Source organism: Vipera berus (assembly GCF_964194415.1).
Source record: "Vipera berus genome assembly, chromosome: 3".
NCBI classification, from domain to species: Eukaryota; Metazoa; Chordata; class Lepidosauria; order Squamata; family Viperidae; genus Vipera; species Vipera berus.
The window spans coordinates 202476932-202497803 of record NC_138204.1 but is presented as its reverse complement, the minus strand read 5'-3'; the positions used below and the strand labels follow the sequence as shown (position 1 = coordinate 202497803).

General features: G+C 40.2%; 1 protein-coding gene across 1 annotated transcript in view; it reads left to right on the top strand.

The window, feature by feature from the left end:
- Window positions 1–20872, top strand: part of SNTB1 (syntrophin beta 1) — a 107557-nt gene that overhangs the window by 45882 nt on the left and 40803 nt on the right. Inside the window, exon 2 of the mRNA XM_081325183.1 lies at window positions 15997–16213. Coding sequence (XP_081181309.1) covers window positions 15997–16213 — 217 coding nt within the window. The remainder of the gene's footprint in view (window positions 1–15996; window positions 16214–20872) is intronic.

Below are 20872 nucleotides of genomic sequence, written 5' to 3'. Positions count from 1 at the left end.
TTGCCTCTCTCCTTGGTTCAGGTTGGTGAGTTCAGTATTACAATACCTCTGTTCCGGAAAGTTCAGTGCCTCTTGAACAGTTTTACTGTTTACTACTGTTTACTTAAAAGTTCTAGATCAGCTTTTAAGAATGTGCAGACAATGCAACTTTCGATATATCTTTCCTTTCTCCCCCTTTTTTTCTTCTTTTTCTTTCTTTGTGTAATCAGACAAATTTTGGACTTCTAGAGAATCAGCTGGGTCTTATTTCTTCTTTATCCATTCCTTTTCTATGTTCAAGACAGCCGTTATTTTACATTTGGAGATATTTTCTGGAGTCATTGCTTCGGCTTAAAATTGATAATGGGAGGGCTGGTGCAAAGATCAGCATTAATATGTCAACAAAATACTCAAGATATAATTGTGCCAATGTGCTGAATTCGCTTAATTTTGGCGTCTGGATTTGGAGAAAGAATGAAGTGGTTTTCACTTACCACATATTTATTTCTGGATTATAGGAACAATACTTAATTATGATTGTGCTGTTCTTCCCCTCCCCTGCTATTGTGACTAAATATTACAGGTTTCCTATGGAAAGTGTTTAATCTCACAAGCGAAACCATCATTCCAGTGCCTGGACTCAGATGTCACACTACACCAGGGGTGTATAACGTTTTAAAGCCCAGGGCTGCACTTGGACAATTGCCACAGGACCCAGTCCAAAACACAGTGGGAGGTAGGAGATAGGACAGAAAATGTATTGGGTTTGATGTAATTTGCATATGAGCTTAATTAAAATGGAAGCATTTATATGATTGATGTCCAGTCATGAATCATAGGCAGCCCAAACCCTCAGAGCATGCAATTGCTACAGTGGAAGAAGGCGAATACTCTGCTTTTCACTTTAATTAGCTGTTTCCTGGATGTGTCTGGATTACAAATTGGAAATGCAGGCCTAGGTAGGACCTGATCCCCAGTCAGGGAAAAGCTACCTAAAACAAAAAGTGATTCTTTTTCAAGCATGATTGTCATAGAATTCTCTTGAGCAAGAGGTGGGCAGAATGGGATTTGAAGTATTTCAGCAACAGAACCAGAATAAATTTGTAGCTGGCAGAAGAAAAAGCAAAAGTGAAATGTTTCTATAAGCCTGAACGTTCTCTCACTTCTTCTGAATGACTCAAAAGAGACAAACTTCATTTTGAACAAAAAGTCCACTCCCTGGGTAGGAAAAGGTGAATGGGAAGAATTGCTGATAAAGCCTCTTGTTTGCTTCTCTGATTTAGATAGGGTCATAAAGATTAACTTTCTCCTGAATAATAGGTTAAAAAAAACACGTATTTTGCTTCCTCAAGAGGTCATGGCCTTAAAAACACTCCTGACAAACTTGTACTGCAGTATTTTTTTTTCTCCTTGCAAATGGGATGGGAACAAACTTCTCCCAAGGCTCAAAACTGTGGCATTTTTTACTTATTTCCACAAATGTTTTTACAGCTTCTCAGAACATGAAACATGAAATATGAAACAGAAAACAGCAGGGGAGAAAATAATGAGAGGATTACCAATATCGAAAACCCTGAAAGAGCAAATGAGAAAACACAAACATTACATGCTGAAAGCTTTGTTAAAAAAAGGAAGTTTTCAAAAAAAAAAAACAACGTCTGCCAGGTTTTCTTACGTAGGGCTACAGGGTGCAAGTGATCATCACAATACCTAAGCATAAATACAGGTAGTCCTCGACTTAACAAGAGGTCATTTAGTAACCATTCGACGTTACAACGGCACTGAAAAAAGTGACTTATAACTATTTTTCACGTGGTCATATAATCAAAATTTGGATGCCTGGCAACTGACTCATATTTATGATGGTTGCAATGTCCTGGGATCATGTGATCACCTTTTGTAATCTTCTGACAAACTCAACGGGGAAGCCAGATTCACTTAACGTCTATCATAAAATGGGGCAAAACTCATTTAACAAATGTCTCACTTAGCAACATAAATTTTAGGCTCAGTTGTGGTCGTAAGTCAAGGACTACCTGTACAGTAAAATTGAAAGGCAGAATGTTCCCCAAAACATTTATGTGTTGGGTATCAAGGAAACGAGAAGGGATTTAATATGACACGTAAATTCCGGGAGAAACCTTGTGCGTTTCAATAGTTTATTTTGTAATAAAGAAGGCCTCTATCCTACAGTATTTTAATTCACAGGAGTAAAAGTTAAATTTGACATTTTTATGCCTGTTTTTAATTGCCTGGAAAATCTGTGCAACACAGTATATGAAATGCCTCTAAATTTTCTTGTGGAAGCAAAAAACATTTTCCTCTAGAAATAAAGCCAAGAATGAGGGCCCATTATTCAGCATATTAAAAACTGCTGTAATTTCTAAATAAATGGGCAAAAATACATTGTGACCAGATTAAAAATATCAATTGTCTATTTTGGCAGAGTGCCATTTGAACAAAAGGAATTAATGTGATCAAGCAAGATCTTTAGCAGAATTAAGGATTAAATGTAGATGGTAGGAAATGCTCGACTTTCAGAGTGTTTCTCAACCTCAACAATGCATGGACTTCAACTCCCAGAATTCTTGAGTCAGCATGCTGGCTGAGGAATTCTGGGAGTTGAAGCCCACTCATCTCAAGGTCAATAAGGTTAAGAAAGATTCCATTAGACCAAATGGATTTTTTGACCAGCATTGCCAAGAAGTAAAACTTTTCATGTCCTATATTTGTTCTTTTACGCACACATTCTCAAAATTCTTTTCCCACACATAGAAAAGTTTAGAGTTAAGATTTTACTTTCCAAATACAGGGAAGTTCCCCTCCCGCATAAGACAGTACCAGAAATATTTCTGCTATATTATACAAATAAAACTTCAATTGGGAGTCAGCTGTTTTGGATACAACTGTGCATTTTTATATTCTGAATAACACCAGGATTTTTAAAACTGCTTTTTAAAAATAACTATTTCATCCTGTGCTGATGAGAATATGAATACAAAGGTCTCTCTCTGAAGGGTGTGGCAACACAAAATGCAAAGATTTATTACAACAAATGGAAAAAGTCACAAAAACAGACTTTGGATTTCATAGAAGGTTATGGCTTTCTTAATCATCACTTCCTAGCTAAACCACAGTGAGCTGGGTTTCCTCAGCCGAGTGAGCCACAAATCATGGTTTACAAACAACAAATGGATAAAGTTACATATTATCCTAAGTCAGTGTTTCTCAACCTTGGTAATTTGAAGATGTGTGGACTTCAACTCCCAGAATTCTGTAGTCAGCCATGCCCTTAACCAACATCAAGCAAACCATTTTATGACTTACCTAGTATTATGAATGAGCACAGATATATCAGGAAAAAGCATTCTCACCTGCACAGATTTAGTTGGGGAATCATTAAAGAAGAGATGGCAATAACAATGCAGATGCTTATTAAGGGTTCACCACTCAACATCTAGGGACGCAGTGGCTCAGTGGGTTAGGACGCTGAGCTTGTTGATCAGAAGGTCGGCAGTTTGGCGGGTCAAATCTCGAGTGCTGTGTAGCAGAGTAAGCGCCTGTTACTCGTCCCAGCTTCTGCCAACCTAGCAGTTCAAAAGCACATAAAAATGCAAGTAGAAAAATAGGGACCACTACAGTGGGAAGGTAACAGCGTTCTATGCGCCTTTGGCGTCTAGTCATGCCGGCCACATGACCACGGAGATGTCCTCGGACAAGCGCTGGCTCTTCAGCTTTGAAACGGAGATGAGCACCGGCCCCTAGAGTCGGAAATGACTAGCACGCATGTGCGGGGGAACCTTTACCTTTACTCAGCATCCTACACCAGCATCAGTGTGGTACTCAAGCTATTGGATATGAACTTCAGAAATTTGGAAGACCTTAGAACATTCAAAATCATACTTTTTTGTATGAAATTGGGTGGGTGGGGGAAAATCCCCATATATGCCACTATTTTTGGCTCAGGGTTAAAATGAGGGGTCCTTGGTGCCCTCTGAGCTTGGTTTTTCTTGCATACATTTCATTACCCAAACTAGGTAACATCATCAGTGCTTCTCCATCTGGAAAGTGTTCAGTTGACATGTCTTCAGCATGAGTGAAACCCTGAATTTGAACTCAGTGGCTCTTGAAGAGGTATATGCTTCTTTTCATTAGGACATAGGCTGGATCTGTTGTATATCCTGTAGGACAAAGTGCTGTGAATTGAAGGAGTAATGAGTAAACTACCCTAGAAAAGCCATTACTGTTTGTTAATTATATTCATGGGTGGATGGATTTCCAGTTTGGTGTAGTGGTTAAGGTGCTGACCTAGAAACCAGGACCCTTGTGAGTTCTAGTTCTGCCCTTAGGCGTGAAAGACAGCTTGAGTGACTGAGCCAGCCACACACTCTCAGTCCAGCTCACCTGAGAGAGTTGTTGGGGAAAATAGGAGGAGGAAGGAGTAGTAGGTATGTTCACCGGCTTGAGCTACCGATAAAGTAATGAAGGCAGGATAAAATAAAAATCAAATCAAATAAATAATTTGTATTGAATTTGAATGTTTTGCTGGAAACTAATCAAGGAGAGAAGCAACCTAGAACTAAGGAGAAACTTCCTGACAGTTAGAACAATTAACCAGTGGAACAACCTGCCTCCAGAAGCGGTGAATGCTCCAACACTGGAAGTTTTTAAGAAGAGACTGGACAGTCATTTGTCTGAAATGGTATAGGCTTTCCTGACTGAGCATTTACAGGTAGTCCATGACTTACAACCATTCATTTTACTGACTGAAGTTACAAAGGCATTGAAAAAAATTGACTCACAACCAGTTCTCGCACTTATGACTATTGCCATTTTTGATGTGTGAGGTCCCTTCCAACTTTACTATTATGATTATGATTAACTATGATAAATCAAGTAATCATAATCTGGTATGGTTTTTTTCTTGTTCCATAGGCTGACGTTTAAATATAGTATCCTCCATCTGCCCTCTGAAATGGCAAAGTCCTCTTGCTGATTCATTCTTCTGCATATATACTGTAGATCAAAATTCAGAACCTTCCTTGAAATGCTAAGCGTTTTTTTGTTAATCCCATAAGAGGTTTTTTTTCTTCTGCATATTCATACATGCAACCAATTCAAAGAACTTTATGAGCCATGAAAGTTTCATTTATTCAGTTCTGGTTTTGGGTTCCACTGAAAAGTGTTTGTGACAAGGACACGGTGTCTGCTAATGTCTAGTTCCTCCTTTGACTGTTGGCTTGGAAACCATAATTTAAGAAAGAAGCTCTTCCTGAAGTGATTGTGAGTTGCCAGGACTTTTAGCATCAATTGTAATGTTTTATACTTGGTGTTGTTCCCTGAGCAAATTTTGAAAAGGTGGCAATGGCATTTTTATAAGTAAATAACTCTTAACCACTAATATGCAAGAATGATAATAGGCAGGGAGCTGCTCCAGAGAGGCATGCAATTAAGTGTTTTGTAATCCCACTTAAGGCCTGTTCAGAGAGCTTGTAAGAACATTGCCTGGCTCCTATTTTCCCCTGGTGAATAACTCCAAAGCATAAATATTTTTGAACACAGCAGGATCACGTTCAATTACAGTACTGCAGCCACGTATTTTGAAAAAGGAGAAGTAAAATGATGACTGGAGGAAATATGTGTGCAATTATACTTAGCATGAAGCAAAAAAAATATATATAAAAATATCTTGGTTTAAATACACCCAGATAAGTATAGGCTGTATGTGAAAAGTTACTAGAATGGTACAGCTATCTACACTTTGTGTTAGCTATTAATTCATTTCCAAGGCACGATTTGTATGAGACTGTTTGCTCATACCTTAAACTGGTGATGTAGTAGATATATCCAACGTACCCATGTGTGGCTTCTCACTTTCTTCTCAAATGGCTAGAGAGGTGTGGGTTCAGAAACCCTTAATCAATTGCTATGCTTAAGTAACTTATCCAAAACAGAATTGTATTACTTATGATTGGATAAGTATTTATTTAATGACCGGTTGAAAGTTATGATGTTGCTGAACAAAGCGACTTAACGACCAATCCTCATATTGACAACCATTGCAGCATCCCTGTGGTCACACCACAGGGTACCTGCAGCCGGCGTCAACTTCCCTCCGCCCAGTACGCTCCCACAGAGAGGGCCTCCTCAGGGTGCCGCCGGTCAAAGAATGCCGACTGGTGGCCCCCAGGGGGAGAGCGTTCTCTGTGGGTGCACCGGACTTATGGAACCATCTTCCGGTAGAGCTCCGGATGGCGCCCGACCTCCGCTCCTTCCGGCGCGACCTTAAAACCCATCTCTTTAAGGAAGCGGGCCTGGCCTGATGGGATGGGGTGGGTTTGTTATTATGACTTTAATTTTAAATTTGTACTATGGGCATTGTTTAATCATGTTTTAATAATTTTAACTTTTGTATCTGTCTTTTACGTATTGCCCTGTTAACCGCCCTGAGTCTCTGAGAGAAGGGCGGTATATAAATTAAATAAATAAATAAATAAATAAATAAATAAATAAATAAATAAATAAATGACATGATAGCAGTGTTCCAATATCTCAGGGGCTGCCACAAAGAAGAGGGAGTCAAGTCATTCTCCAAAGCGCCTGAAGGCAGGATAAGAAGCAACGGATGGAAACTAACCAAAGAGAGAAGCAACCTAGAACTAAGGAGAAATTTTCTGATAGTTAGAACAATTAACCAGTGGAACAACCTGCCTCCAGAAGCAGTGAATGCTCCAACACTGGGAGTTTTTAAGAAGAGATTGGACAGCCATTTGTCTGAAATGGTATAGGGTTTCCTGCCTGAGCAGGGGGTTGGGCTAGATGACCTCCAAAGATCCCTTCCAACTTTATTATTATTAAAAAGATGTGTTTACCAAGGTTGCAGCATCCTGGGATGACATGCTAAACATGGCAATCTTTCCAGCTGATTTCCAACAAGTAAAGTCGGGGTGGGGTGGGGGACTAAATTCACTTAACAACCATGTGATTCACTTAACTGCCATGGTGATTTGCTTAACAACCACAGGAGAAAAAAGGTTGTAAAATTGGGCACAAGTCGTTTAACAGCTGTCTTGCTTAGTGACAGAAGTTCCGGTCCCAATGGTGGTCATAGGTCAAAGACTACGTGTACTTCAGATAGATGCTTTGGGGCGCTAGGTAGCACTTGCAACTCTTTAAAACTGCTAAATCTTTTCCCCAGATTATCTGGCAGCTGTTCAAGGAGCCCGTTGATCCTGGGAAAAGACACAGCTCTTTTAAAGAGTTTCAGATATCTCTGTGTTTCGTCTCTGCTTCTTCAAGAGCATTGCACAGCCATGCTGCAAATAACAACATCTTTGAGTTGCTTATACATTGCATACCACAGCCAATTCCTACCAGTGTATGCTGACCTTCCTCAATTTATCAGTCAGATGTCTCAGATCTATGAAGCCCCCACTGGCACTCACACACCACATCTGTTCAATAAGTTTAACATCGATTCCCAATGGAAAGCCAAATGGGTCACTTAACCCCCAGACATAGGAAGACATATGAATGTTGTTGTTGTTGTTAGTTGCGAAGTCGTGTCCGACCCATCGCGACCCTATGGACAACGTTCCTCCAGGCCTTCCTGTCCTCTACCATCTTCTGGAGTCCATTTAAGCTCACACCTACTGCTTCAGTGATTCCATCCAGCCACCTCATTCTCTGTCGTCCCCTTCTTCTATTGCCCTCAATCTTTCCCAGCATTAGGCTCTTCTCCAGTGAGTCCTTCCTTCTCATTAGATGGCCAAAGTATTTGCAACGGGGAAGACCATAGCCTTGACTATACGCACTTTTGTTGACAGGGTGATGTCTCTGCTTTTTAGTGTGCTGTCTAGATTTGCCATGGCTTTCCTCCCCAGGAGCAAGCGTCTTTTAATTTCTTGGCTACAGTCCCCATCTGCAGTGATCTTGGAGCCCAGGAAAATAAAATCTGTCACTACCTCCATTTCTTCCCCAGACATATGAATGTACCCATGCAAAAGGCTTTGAACTACCATGCCAGCAATGGACAATCCTGAATAGCATTTGCATCTCACATGGTGTTTGCCGGGACTCACTGGGGCATAATATCCTTCTCTCAGTGTAACTGTGGTGGTGCCACGTCGAACTGTAGATTACATCATGTCTGGTCCAGTATCTGATTTTTTTTCCACATAAACGGTGCTGCACTTCAGTGGTTAGATGGCTTAGACACGGGTATCTGAATATAGATCTTTTTAACATTCATATTTTATTGTGTTTTTTCTTAATCTAGGTGAAATATTAATATATACTGCAAGTCCATGCATGAGATGCATACTCTAAATAGGCTAGAAAGATGGGATGCTGATAAATATGCATGATGTAGCTAGTCACAATATGTTTTGTTTTGCAAGCAGCCAAGAGCAGTGTTCTCAACCTTCAGGTAACAGCTTTGACCACAGCCGTACTGTGTGGAGATGATTTGCAAGCCATGTGTCTCTTAACATTTGTGGGAGAAATCCCCAAGCTGGCCAAGGGGTTCTGGAAGTGGGAATCTACACATCTGGAAAAGGCCTGAGTTAGGAAGCACAGATGAACCACAAAAATGCCCTTCCTGAGTATAAGAGACACAACAGCTCACCTTCTTTGTTTTTTTTTATGACTCATGCTTTAAGAAAACATAAAGAACACAAGGTTCTGTGTGTGTGTGTGTGTGTGTGTGTGTGTGTGTGTGTGTGTGTGTGTGTGCATACACATGGAAGCAGATGAAATTTGAAACCTTAGAGCCAAGTGACATTATAAGTTTTAAATTGTTTATCTCCTGGTGACATTTGCTGAAAGCTCAGGTTTCTGTATTGCCCATTGTAAAGATCAGCTAACTGGCGGCAGCTGGGTATATCATTCTTTTATTTTAATGTCCGTTTTATTTACCTGGAATGCAGGAAAATCTCATCTTACACTTTTTACAATCCAGTGGGTGTTTTGGTCTAATAGTTATCCTGTTTCATATAAACCAGTGGGATGCCTGTGATACACTTACACACTCGGTATAAGCTCAGCCATAACATATATGTCTGATTTTGGTTCAGTGCATTGCGTGGACAGCACCACTGTGTTTTGCAAATCAGGGTGTATAGCAGGGGCCTTCAAACTTGGCCCTTTTATGACTTGTAGACTTCAACTCCCAGAATTCCTCAGCCAGGCATGCTGGTTGAGGAATTCTGGGAGTTGAAGTCCACAAGTCATAAAAGGGCCAAGTTTGAAGGCCCCTGGTTTATAGCTTAATGCAATGTGTGAATGTGGCCAATTGTGATTTGTTCAACAAACCAGGGCTTAAAAGTGGTTTAACAGCCCAATATATGATTCCCACCATTCTGTCTTTTCCTCTTAAGTTAATGCTCAATTTGCAAATAATGCTAGTACTAGTAACATAGTTATTTACCAAGTTTCAAATCATTGCAGGTAGTGCTCGAGTTACGACCATAATGAAGCCTGCCCATTAGAGTCATAAGTTGCAAAGTAATTACCTTTTTTGAGATGGTTGTTAAGAGAATATGGCAATCATTAAGTGAATGTGCTGTTGTAAAGAGAACCCTGCGGTCATTAAGTGAACCATTTGTCTTTTGCATTGAGGTTTTGCAAAAAACTGGAAGTGCCAGTTTTCAGCAAAACTGTCACAAAATACGGTTACTTGACTGTGGGACATTGCAAATGGTCATAAAATATGGCTGAGCACGCAAAGTGTGGTCACATGACCATGGAATGAGGGGAGACCATCTGAAATTTCAAATTTGGGTTGTAACCCCTTTTGGGGGATCATTGTAACATAGAAGGGTTGCTAAGCGACCGATCATAAGTTAAAGATTACCTGTATATTGTCTCCCAAGTTTATCCAGAATCCAGACTTGGTCGTTCCCTTAGTCAGAGCAAGTCATCTACCTAAAAGAAGCAATAAAATTAGAGGAGTAAATTTGTGTCCTTCAGATTCTCCTTTGGCCTTTAAGATAGCCAGCGTGTTGGGTTCAAATTAGCAGCATCACTAACAAGCCATGATGAGGTCAAAATGATGACATGAATCAACCTCACTGGGCAAGTGCAATTATATAACGATGTCCTGGGTTTTATGAGAATTGAGAGGAGAATTGGAAGGAAAATATAGCTTGTCTCATTCAATTCATTTATCAACCAGCTAAATTGTTTTTTAATTATCTGCAAGATATATTCTCCAGGCACTTAAAAGCATTTTAAAATATTTTCTTAATCAAAAGGACAACCGAGAATGTTTCAAAAGTACTTAATGAAGTGTGTTAGTATTACTGTGCACACCTAATGATTTATCTAGACCATATTTAAGGATTTCTGGCATACACCAAGGCTGATGAGATAAGCATTGATTGGCAGAACATGAGATAATGCCAAATGGTTTCCTTGATATTGCAAAGGAGGTGCCTCTGTAGTTAAACTCCTTTTTCCCCCCTTTTAGCTACAGATAAATTTATTTACAGGTAGTTCTTGACTTAACAACCATTCCTTTAGTGACTGTTCGAAGTGAGAACAGCATTGAAAAAAGGGACCTATGACCGGTTTTCATACTTAACAACCATCCCCATGGTCACATGATCAAAATTTGGCCTCTTGGCAACTGGCATGTATTTCTGACAGTTGCTCTGTCCTGGTGTGACGTGTTCCCCATTTTTAACCTTCCCAGCCAGCTTCCAACAATTAGTCAATGGGGGAAGCCAGATTCACTTACCGACCACCTGATTCACTTAAGAACTGCAGTGGTTTGCTTAACAACTTTGGCAGAAAGGTGGTAAAATGCAGTGAAACTCACTAAACTCTCTCTTTAGCAGCGGAAATGTGGAGCTCAGTGAGGATTTTAAGTCTAGTGTCACAACGTCCTCCTCGGGTTGAAAGCAACGACCATCAAACAGGAACGAGTAACAAATGATTTATTCCATGCAAGGAAAAAGTCAGCGCTGGGAGTGAACTGCTCCCAGCGCTATACATAGCCGTCCAGATCCGTAGCCCCACCCCCGGTCCACAAGCCAGCATGCGGCGGGAAGGCTACATAAGCGGCAGTTCAGGCCCTCGCCTTCCTCCTCCCCCCCCATGGGGCTCGACATCTAGGACTACTTGTATATCAAAGAGCTAGAAAGAAAGATCAACTATGGCTGGAATCCAATAACAAGGAGGAACTTTAGTGCAATGCTTACATCTGTTCCTAAAAAATTATCATCTGCCGAGAATTATCAGGCAATTTTTTTTCTCTTAGGGAAAGCAGGAGGCTGGGTTTCAGTGGGAGCCAGTGGGCCCTTCTGACTATAGATTCAGTACATATGAAAAGCAGTTTAGACCTTCAAGGCCATCTCTTTGCAGGAACCCTAATTAATGCATCCCTGTCTAGACGCCATTTCAACACAGCCGAGAGATCCCATCACCTTTGGTTAATTGGCTCCACCGTTGCACCGCTGTTATTGTTAGGAAGTTGTTTTCCTAAGACAGAGTCAGAAACCTGCCTTCCTGTAACTAAGTCCCTTGCTTTGTGCCTTCACATTGGAACAGTGAGGGAAAAGGTCTTGATCTTCTGTAGGACATTGTTTCTGATTTCAAAGAGTGCTGTTATATTGCCCTCAGTCTTCTCTTGGCAAGGCTGAAGATCCTTAGTTTCTTCCATCTCTCTTATAAAATGTATGAGGATCCAAAGGTCTTATTTTGTAAGAAGTGGAACTATTACTTCTTGAGATTTGGAGATTATAGTTCTATCAGCCCTTCAAGGTAGGCCAACTCGGGGAACAGACTCCACAGAACAGAATTCTGAAAGTCAGAGAGTATCTCTCTCTCTCTCACACACACACACACACACATTCTCTCTTATGTTCTCTTACTATTCCAGGATGCCATTAAAAAACAGAAATTCTAAAATTTCCAGTTGCTTCCTCTTCTTTCCTTTTCCTCCTCTTGATGAGTAGTATCTGGCAACAATAATTGATGTTCCTGCCAACTCAGAACTCAATTACCGCCAAATGATGAATCAGTAATATAGAGCTGGTGGCTATTAATCAAATATTTAGATATGGCACATTCCATTTTTGAACAACACATAAATATAAGCATTGTACAAGAGAAAGAATAGAGGTGGTACATAAGTGGGGAGGGGAAAAAAACCCTCTATTTTTTTAGAAAAAGGATGGGCAACCTGTATCCTATATGCACTCTCCAAATTCCAGCTTAGAATCAGTTCCCAAATGTTGTTGCCAAAATGCAGTTTGCCAGCGTGATTTTTTGTTGTTGTAGTGTTGACTTTGGTTTTCATCAAAGTCAGGGGGGAAATTTTCAATTGGCGTTGTTTAAACAACTCGGACGAATCTCTGCCTCTCAAATCTGGTGATACCCTACAACAGGAGTGGGGAACCACGGCCCTCTTATGATTTGTGGACTTCAACTCCCAGAATTCCTGAGCCAGCATGTGGACTTCAACTCCCCAAATTCCTGAGCCAGCATGGCTGGCTCAAGACTTCTGGGAGTTGAAGTCCACAAGTCATAAAACGGCCATGGTTCCCCACCCCTGCCCTGTAAGATTATTATTTAGATAAAATGTGAAGAAGAATCTTAAATACAATATGCCATCTTAAGGGCTTGGCATGAATTCAGTTATGAAAATAACACCAAAATAAGATCATGTGCTCTGCTATTACTATTCATGATTATTCCTTTGTTGCTTACGGAATTGCCCCTAAATGGGAACCAGAACAGTTCCAGTCCCAATTAGGATAGCACCCGGCTGGGAAAGCTGGCCCTTACTCTGGGGTATCCCATTCAAAATAAGAGATTTTGTACTCAATATGTAGATTTTCATCTGTGTTGAAATCCTCCAATTCTCTGCTTTCTCATAACATGCTTTTAACAAAACAAAGACATCTGGATGCAGTTTAAACTGTGTAAGCTGGAAGCCATTATTGTCCCTCTTGCTTCCTTTGTGTATCAGTGTGTATGTGTAGATATAGAAAGAGTTTGAAGCTGTTTCCCATTAAGAAGGAATACAAGTAGTCTTCAACTTATAACCATAACTGAGCCCAACATTTCTGTTGCTAAACAAGGCAGTTGTTAAGTGGGTTTGCCCCATTTTATGACCTTTTTGCCACAGTTGCTAGGCGAATCACTCCAGTTGTTTAATGAATCATGTGGTCATTAAGCAAATCTGGCTTCCTCCATTGAGTTTGCTTGTTAGAAGCCAGCTGGGAAGGTTACAAATGGTGACCCACATGATCCCAGGATACTGCAACTGTCATAAATACATGCCAGTTGCCAATCACCCAAATTTTGATCACGTGACCATGAGAATGCTGCAGTGGTTGTACATGTGAAAATTGATCCTGTCACTTTTTTCAGTGCTGTTGTAACATTGCACAGTCCTTCAATGAACGATTGTAGGTAGAGGACTATCTGTGTGTGAAAATTCTGCGGTTATGATAAATGAAGTTTTTTTTAAAAAAAATAAACCAAACTTTCACTACTAGACTCATATTTTTTTGTGTGTGTGCGTATTTTAATATCAATCACTTCCTAAAGCTGGCAAAGCCAGAAAATCTCTAATACACTGCCTTTGATCAAATTTCTTCTTTCTTTCAACATTACTTTCCTTTTACCTACATCGTACCATAAGCTGATACTTCCCATTTTTTCTTCCCTTACAGAATCAAAGTGAAACCCTGCAGTTTCAAGTAATTTTTTTTCTTTTTTTTTTCTTTTTTTTTTTGGTGTTGTTGTTGTTGTTGTGGCTAACCTGAATGAGTCACAAGATGTTCGAGAACCTAATTAGGAAAAAAAAAAGGAAGCTTGATAGATTTGATCGTGTTTGTCCGTCTGACTTGCAAGACGGGTGTTTTTATTCTTTTCCTTTTTTTTTCCTCCTTCCGAAATGTCATCTCTGAATATATAACAAAGGTTTAATTGTGGAAATGTTGAAGCTTTGGTGAAAATGGGTGCCTATGAAGTGCTCTTTAGAACACGGCAGTGGCTGGCTGTCGGCCCAGCTAATAGGAAAATAATGAAGCTGTTAGCATATGGCAGCAGATTAATTCACTCAAAAGACAATTCCTTGTTGGCGTTGTTTTCGGAGCGGAGGGGTGAGGGTGGATTTTTGGAGGAACCAGAAAGAAAATGTTGGAATCTTAATTACCTGACCTCAATTTCAAATTTGTTGGACACAAAGAGAGCAGATTTATTCAATAGTATGTGATGACAATTAGAACTTCAACCTGGAAAAGAGGTTGGGATCAACTTGTGGACAATTGTTACCAGGCACTTTTATCAATTCATCTGTGTATCGTTAGTCTAGTTAGCATTGAGTAAAGGCTATGTTGGGCTTTTTCCAGCTTGTCGGCTTCAGAGATTCGGGAGCTCAATTCTTTTTGGTTGAGGGTGATAGGCCTTCTGATCCTACTCATTTGATGGATGTTGCATTGGGAACAATGATAAATCATTGTTTTCATGTTCATTTATTTATTTATTTATTTATTCAATTTATATACCGCCCTTCTCCCGTAGGGCTCAGGGCAGTTCACAAGGTTTTTTTAAAAACAATACAACAATTACAAAACTTAAAATCAATTAAAAAGATTATATAGACCTTGCAATAAAACCCCAGTTAAAATACAGTTAAAATCCCAATTAATATTCTCAGACCAGGCCAGAGAGCTCAAAGAGCCAGGTCTTCAGGTCCCATGCTGTATGGGTGCAGTTAAAACACTATTTTTACAAACCTGGCAGACCTGATTATATCAGGGAAGATCATGAGGTGGTTGTTGCATGGATAAACTTAAAGGTTATCCCTGAATAAGATGGTTTGGTGTATCGGAGGGGGGGGGAAAACATAATTGGAGTAAATAAATAAAAATAGAGTAAAAAGGCACACTTCTTCCTTAGAGGAGAGGTCGGTGTAAAAACAAATTAACAGAACCACTTGGGCTTGGACCTAAAAGTGATAGTTTAGACTTCAGGTACAGGAGTCAAAACACATCCATGCAAATATACAGTATTTTGTAAAAAGAAAGATTGTCTTAAATTAGTTGCATTCTTGTTGGAGAAATAGAAGCTGTTTCTAGTGTTTCACACTGGGAGGCTTTTCTGAATAGGCTTAGGTGACCTCCAGATATATGGACTTCAACTCCCAGAATTCTCAACAATTCTTTCTAAATGGAGTTGTGGCCTGGAGTTACTGCATTTTGGGTGCTCGGCAGCACAATCACGTTTATGGCCCTTTGCACCATCCTGCAGTCATGTGAATGTGTTTTATGTCACTTTTGCAGAAAAAAGGCATTTCTGGTTTTGGGGACAACCGTGCTATAGAGAATAATGGGTTCACTTAATGATTGCCACAAAAAACCCAACAACATAAAATTGGGTAGGTCACATGACCAACTGGTTTTATGACCATTATGACACTTGACCACAATCCACTATGGTTGTAACTTGAGGACCAGTTGTGGTCACAATTGCAAGTTGAGTCACGGCAGTTAGATTTCTTTTTTTTGTTGTTGTTAAGTTCAGTTGCCATGACTTAATTTACAGACATTTCTATCTGGAGGACAGGTTTTCTTCGATATAAGCACTAGACTTGTTCTCCTAATGTTCGGCGCAAAGAATCAGGACCATTTCTTGGATTACAGCAGGGATCTTCAAACTTGGCCCTTTTATGACTTGTGGACTTCAACTCCCAGAATTCCTCAGCCAGGCACGCTGTCTGAGGAATTCTGGGAGTTGAAGTCCACAAGTCATAAAAGGGCCAAGTTTGAAGTCCCCTGGATTACAGGATAACAGATTTATTCAGACCAAGCCACAAGAATCTAGTCAGCTAAAGTTCAACACTAAATTGATGCCAAATAAGGTCAGCGGAATTCAAGAGGGGTTGGACTTGGACCATTTGTGGAAACGTAAGGACTCTTAAGCTAATGACACATTTAACTCCGCTCGCCAGCTCTGCCTCCTCTCCTATACTGATGATTTAATTTGCTTTCCTCTTCCTTTCAGTGAAATACATGCGAGAAGCCACCCCTTATGTGAAGAAAGGATCTCCTATTTCTGAAATTGGATGGGAAACTCCTCCTCCTGAGTCCCCCCGTTTGGGCAACCCAACCATTGATCCTCTGTTGCCACTGTCTCTCAACATCCACCGAGACAAAAAAACCATCCCCCTCAAAATGTGCTACGTGACACGGAACATGGCTATGTTAGATCCAGAAAACAGGTAAGCAAACCTGGGTGGGGGAGAAGAACACTTCCTTCCCATGATATTCATTCTTCCTTATTTTTGTGGATCAAGGGCAGATTCAATTCATAACAGAAGTAGGCAGCAGCTGTCTTTCTTCCCCCTTCTTTTTTCTCTTTTGTATATTTCCTACATTCAGCAGAGAAGAGTAAAAAGAGTGCATCTTACTTCGCTGATGTCCAGAAAGGAGGACAGTTTGCTGGATAACAGAATAATAGAGTTGGAAGGGACATTGGAGGTCATCTAGTCCAACCCCCTGCTCAGGCAGGAAACCCTGTACAATTTCAGACAAATAACATCCAGTCTCTTCTTAAAGACCTCCAGTGATGGAGCACCCACAAAGTCCGAAGGCAAACCATTCCACTGAGTAATACAAATAAAATTAACATTAACATTAACATTAATTGTTCTCATTGTGAGGAAATTTCTCCTTAGTTCTAGGTTGATTCTGTTCTTGATTAGTTTCCATCCATTGCTTCTTTTCTTGCCTTCGGGTATTTTGGAAGATAGGTTGAGTCTTCTTTGTGGCATTGGTACTTAGGTATTGAGTCCTTCTGGAGTTCTTCTAGGTAGATTCTGGCATTCCAGGATTTAAGGAATGTTGCTTCTGTAACAATATCTGAATCTCTCTCTCTCAAGGCCATCTCCATGGCTCTCTATAGCAGTACTGTGCCTGCATTAAAAAGCTTGCTGCTGTTTTGTTGAATTTGCCGAGTCCCAAAGTATATGTAGCTTTGGGGGCAGAAACATTTTCTATTCACTGGATGTGTGTGGGGGTGTCAATCTCCTCTCTTCTTTGAATCGCCTTCACAAAACCTATTATGGCAGGTCCTTCAGCATTCTGGGGTCTGCCAGACTTCAGCCTCCCACGAGGCTTTGTTTTTTTTAATTAAAGAAAAACCCTACGTTTGTAGACAGCTCGCTGCAAAGCCCCTTGCATCGTCTTTAATTATAAGACTGTAAGCATCATAGACATTCTGTCACAATAAGAGATGTCCACAGCCAGCATTTTGTTTTGAAGTTTTCCAAACTTTCCAGGGTTGGAAAATTGCTTTACAGAAGTAAACGCAGAACTGGTAGGGAGCCGTCAGGTTCTCCAAGTCAAAACTCCTGCAGTAAATCAGAGACCTTCTGACTTTACATAGCTTGGCTTGACCTAGATTGGGCAGAATTCTCACAGATATATCCTGGCTAGATTAAAAAAAAAATTCTTGCACACAAAAATGAAGTTCAGTGAAAGTGCTGGTTGCTCATTGCACAACTAGAGGTCTGGATTCCCTCTTATAACCACAGTGGTTTAAGCCCATTTCTTTTTTCACCCTCTTCTTACGATGAGTCAACCAAGTTCTTGCTCAACATGAAAGGCTGAAAGGGACCCCAAACCAGATTTTTGCCTCTAAGGTCTAAAAAGAGTTCATGTATTTCAAATTTCTGTATTTGTAATATGGTAAGGAATCTATGTAATTACACTGATTCAAAGAAATCACATTGAAATAGTTGACTAGACTAATTAAATTTTAGCTTCATATCATCAATTACATTACGGAATGGGACAACTCGCTGCGGTCAACTCACCACAGCCACCTCTCCGTAGTATAACTTGCTGTTCTAATCGAATTTAACAATTCAATTTAATTATTTAAAATAAATAGAAAAATATTTTAATTTTTGTCATTCACATTTCATTCTGTCCCTCCTTTTGCATCCTTTCTTTAATGATTCTATTCTACCACTTCTTTGATATTAATGTAACTCTTGTCCCATGGCAAATTGGCTATGGAGAATTGTCATAGACTCATGTACATTATACTTGTACTGTTGAGTATTTTCCTTATAACTAGTAATTCAGGGTGGTGTACATACATGATACTCCTACTATTTTCCTCATAGAATGATCATCTGAGATGGGTTGAGCTGGGTGACAGTGACTGGCCCAAAGTTACCCAGCTGGCTAGAAACCCAACCTTTTAGGCGACATAGACTGGTTCCATAGAGATGTTTTTTTCCCTGGACCGAGGGAAGCGTGGTTTTGTGTATTGCCTGCATCCCATACATGCACGGATGGTGCTTCACTTGCGAGGTCCAGTTCCTGGCAGATCGCGGACCAGCGCCAGTCCGCATACTAGGGGTTGGGGACTCCTGCCTTAACCCCTAGACCAAAATGGCTCTCAACATGGCATTTTTCTTATGCGGAGAATAGGAAAAGGGTTGTAGAATAAATTGTTGTGCACACAGGTCTATGTCCATTCACATAGAAGTTCTCTTGGCTGAAGTTTTCCATGGCATACAGAAGAAGGACTTGAACCAAGGATGTGTCAGAAAAATAAGGATGGTAGCCCAACCATGCAATCAAAGCTTAATCCTTTTTTATATGCATTGTGACACACATAATAAGGGCAGAGTTTCAACAAGTAAAAATCCAATGAGATTTGGATTAAAGTTTTGCCAACTAGAACTTGGCCACATCAGTTGGGCAGGCTAAATAGTTCAAGAATATCTGAAAGCTTAAAATAATGAAGGGCAGTCTGGAACTTGATTGCCTTGATTGCACTCTTCTCTTTTGGCAGATGCTGTGGTTCATGGCCAGTGCTAAAGAGCAAGAAACAGCACTGGGGGACTGAATTCCTTATCCTAATTTGAGCCACCAATCTCTGGGCATTTGCTTACCTGGGAAGTGAGAAAAGGCAGCCTAGGGAAATGAATGGGAAATGAGACTTTGATAGGTCTTTAGAGCTTCCAGGCTCTAAAAATAGGATAAGCTTATTGGTTCTCATTTATAATGTATGGAGAGAGTTGTATCACACCACACACCTGCAAGCCTCTTGTGCTAGGAGAGAATCTGTGAAATTAGAAAAGGTTGATGGGGTAAATAAAGGAGAATGGCCTTTTTGTCCCCTATTTAGCATAAAGGAATCCGAAGAAACTTCATTAGCTTCTAGCAGTTCTTCTGCATAAGACACAGAACCCCAAAGAGTTTGTTGTTTGAGAGAGGGCTCAGTGATATATCCAGGGGCTACACAGTATGGTTGGAGTTGTCTTATGACAGTGAATTATTGGGGTTGGGTCAGGTGGGAAAGATCAGTTCCACACATGAAGGTGCAATTGAACTGATTTATTGCTATACAGCCTATGCACAAGAATCCTCTCAGCTAATGGTTGGCAGCCTGCTTAGAGTTAGATCAGGGTCCACGGAATTCTAGGAGGCTAAGACTTAGGCTGCTTGTGACTGTGTAGAGATTCTAGGCTGATCCCTCTTTTAACTCCATCCCCAGATTCTGCCACTCCTACAAGGCCCTGTCCTGTCCCTCTGTAGTTCAGAATCATCTGTAACTTCCAGAAGAAAATCGAATAGCTAAAGCAGTGCTCTATTGCAGATACACTTTCATTCATTAATAAGAATCAGCAAATTTAATTAATTAAGTTACTAATTACTATTAGTTAATTAAGATATTAGCAAGCACATTTACTATTGTGATAGTTCTGTTTATGGATGGAGTTATATTTTTTATCGGAAGTCACCAAGCCTGGCCACTTCGGCAAGGAGAAATCCTTCCTCGTATATTTGCTTATGGTTTTCTGCCCTTTTTTAGGGACATCAGGAATTGTCATGGACAAATAAAGATAGTGTGTGGGAATAGGAATGGAACCAGTTTCTATAGAAAAAGTATAGCAAATGGATTTCTATAGGAGTTTTTCAGGGCTTTGTAGGTAACATAGCACAGTATGGTATGGAATACTGTAGATATATACTACACACACACATACACATACACATACTGTGTATATATAGCGTATAGTATGGACTAGAAGACTTCCAAGGTCCCTTCCAACACTGCTATTCTATTAGTATTCATATGCCCTGTATCACCACCCAATTATCTGTTTTGCAGATAGTGGCAAAAATACCATTACTCCAATTCTTCTAAGAAATTTGTTCCACAAACTCAGATTAGAAAGTGGGTTCCTCTGTTGGTAGAACTGGGCAGATTCATCACAATCCACATGTCAATTTCCTGGTCTGGGAAACTCCAGTGACATAGCTGTGCAAATCAGAAAGCACCTGTCTTCTCCTCCTGGACTTGTCCGTAGGTCACTGTTCTGTGCCACAGGTCACCACCTTTAACTGGCTGGATTTTGCTGGGAATTGCACAGCATCACGCTTGAGCATCTCACTTGGTATTTGTAGCCGAAGAGGGTTTTTTCAAAATCCTGAGTTTGTCTTCTATTACAGACTGTGGATCATCTTCGTTTATTTAAGAGCACCTTAAAGTGAAAATAGGAAAGTGAAAATGGAGGGGAGAAATACAAGTTGCTTCTGTAGAGATTATGCACTGAAGGGTGGCTTAAATGAGGAATCCAGACAGTGGAATACCAAATATTGGAATCAAAATAAAGGATTTCATATAACCAGAGCAAATTCATTCCTTAATCTGCATGATGTTCTTGGCACAAAACTTCTTATTTTATCTTGCATTATTGCCTCTCATTCTACCATATTGTTCCAAGGAGAGAAGCTTATTTAGAACAGAGTCTCTTTCTAGCAATGCATCTTGGTCAGGTCCATTAAAGCAAAATCAGATTACCGGCTTGGTTTTCCTGCAAAGCCAGGAGGCACAGTAATACTTTTGGAAACTGCCT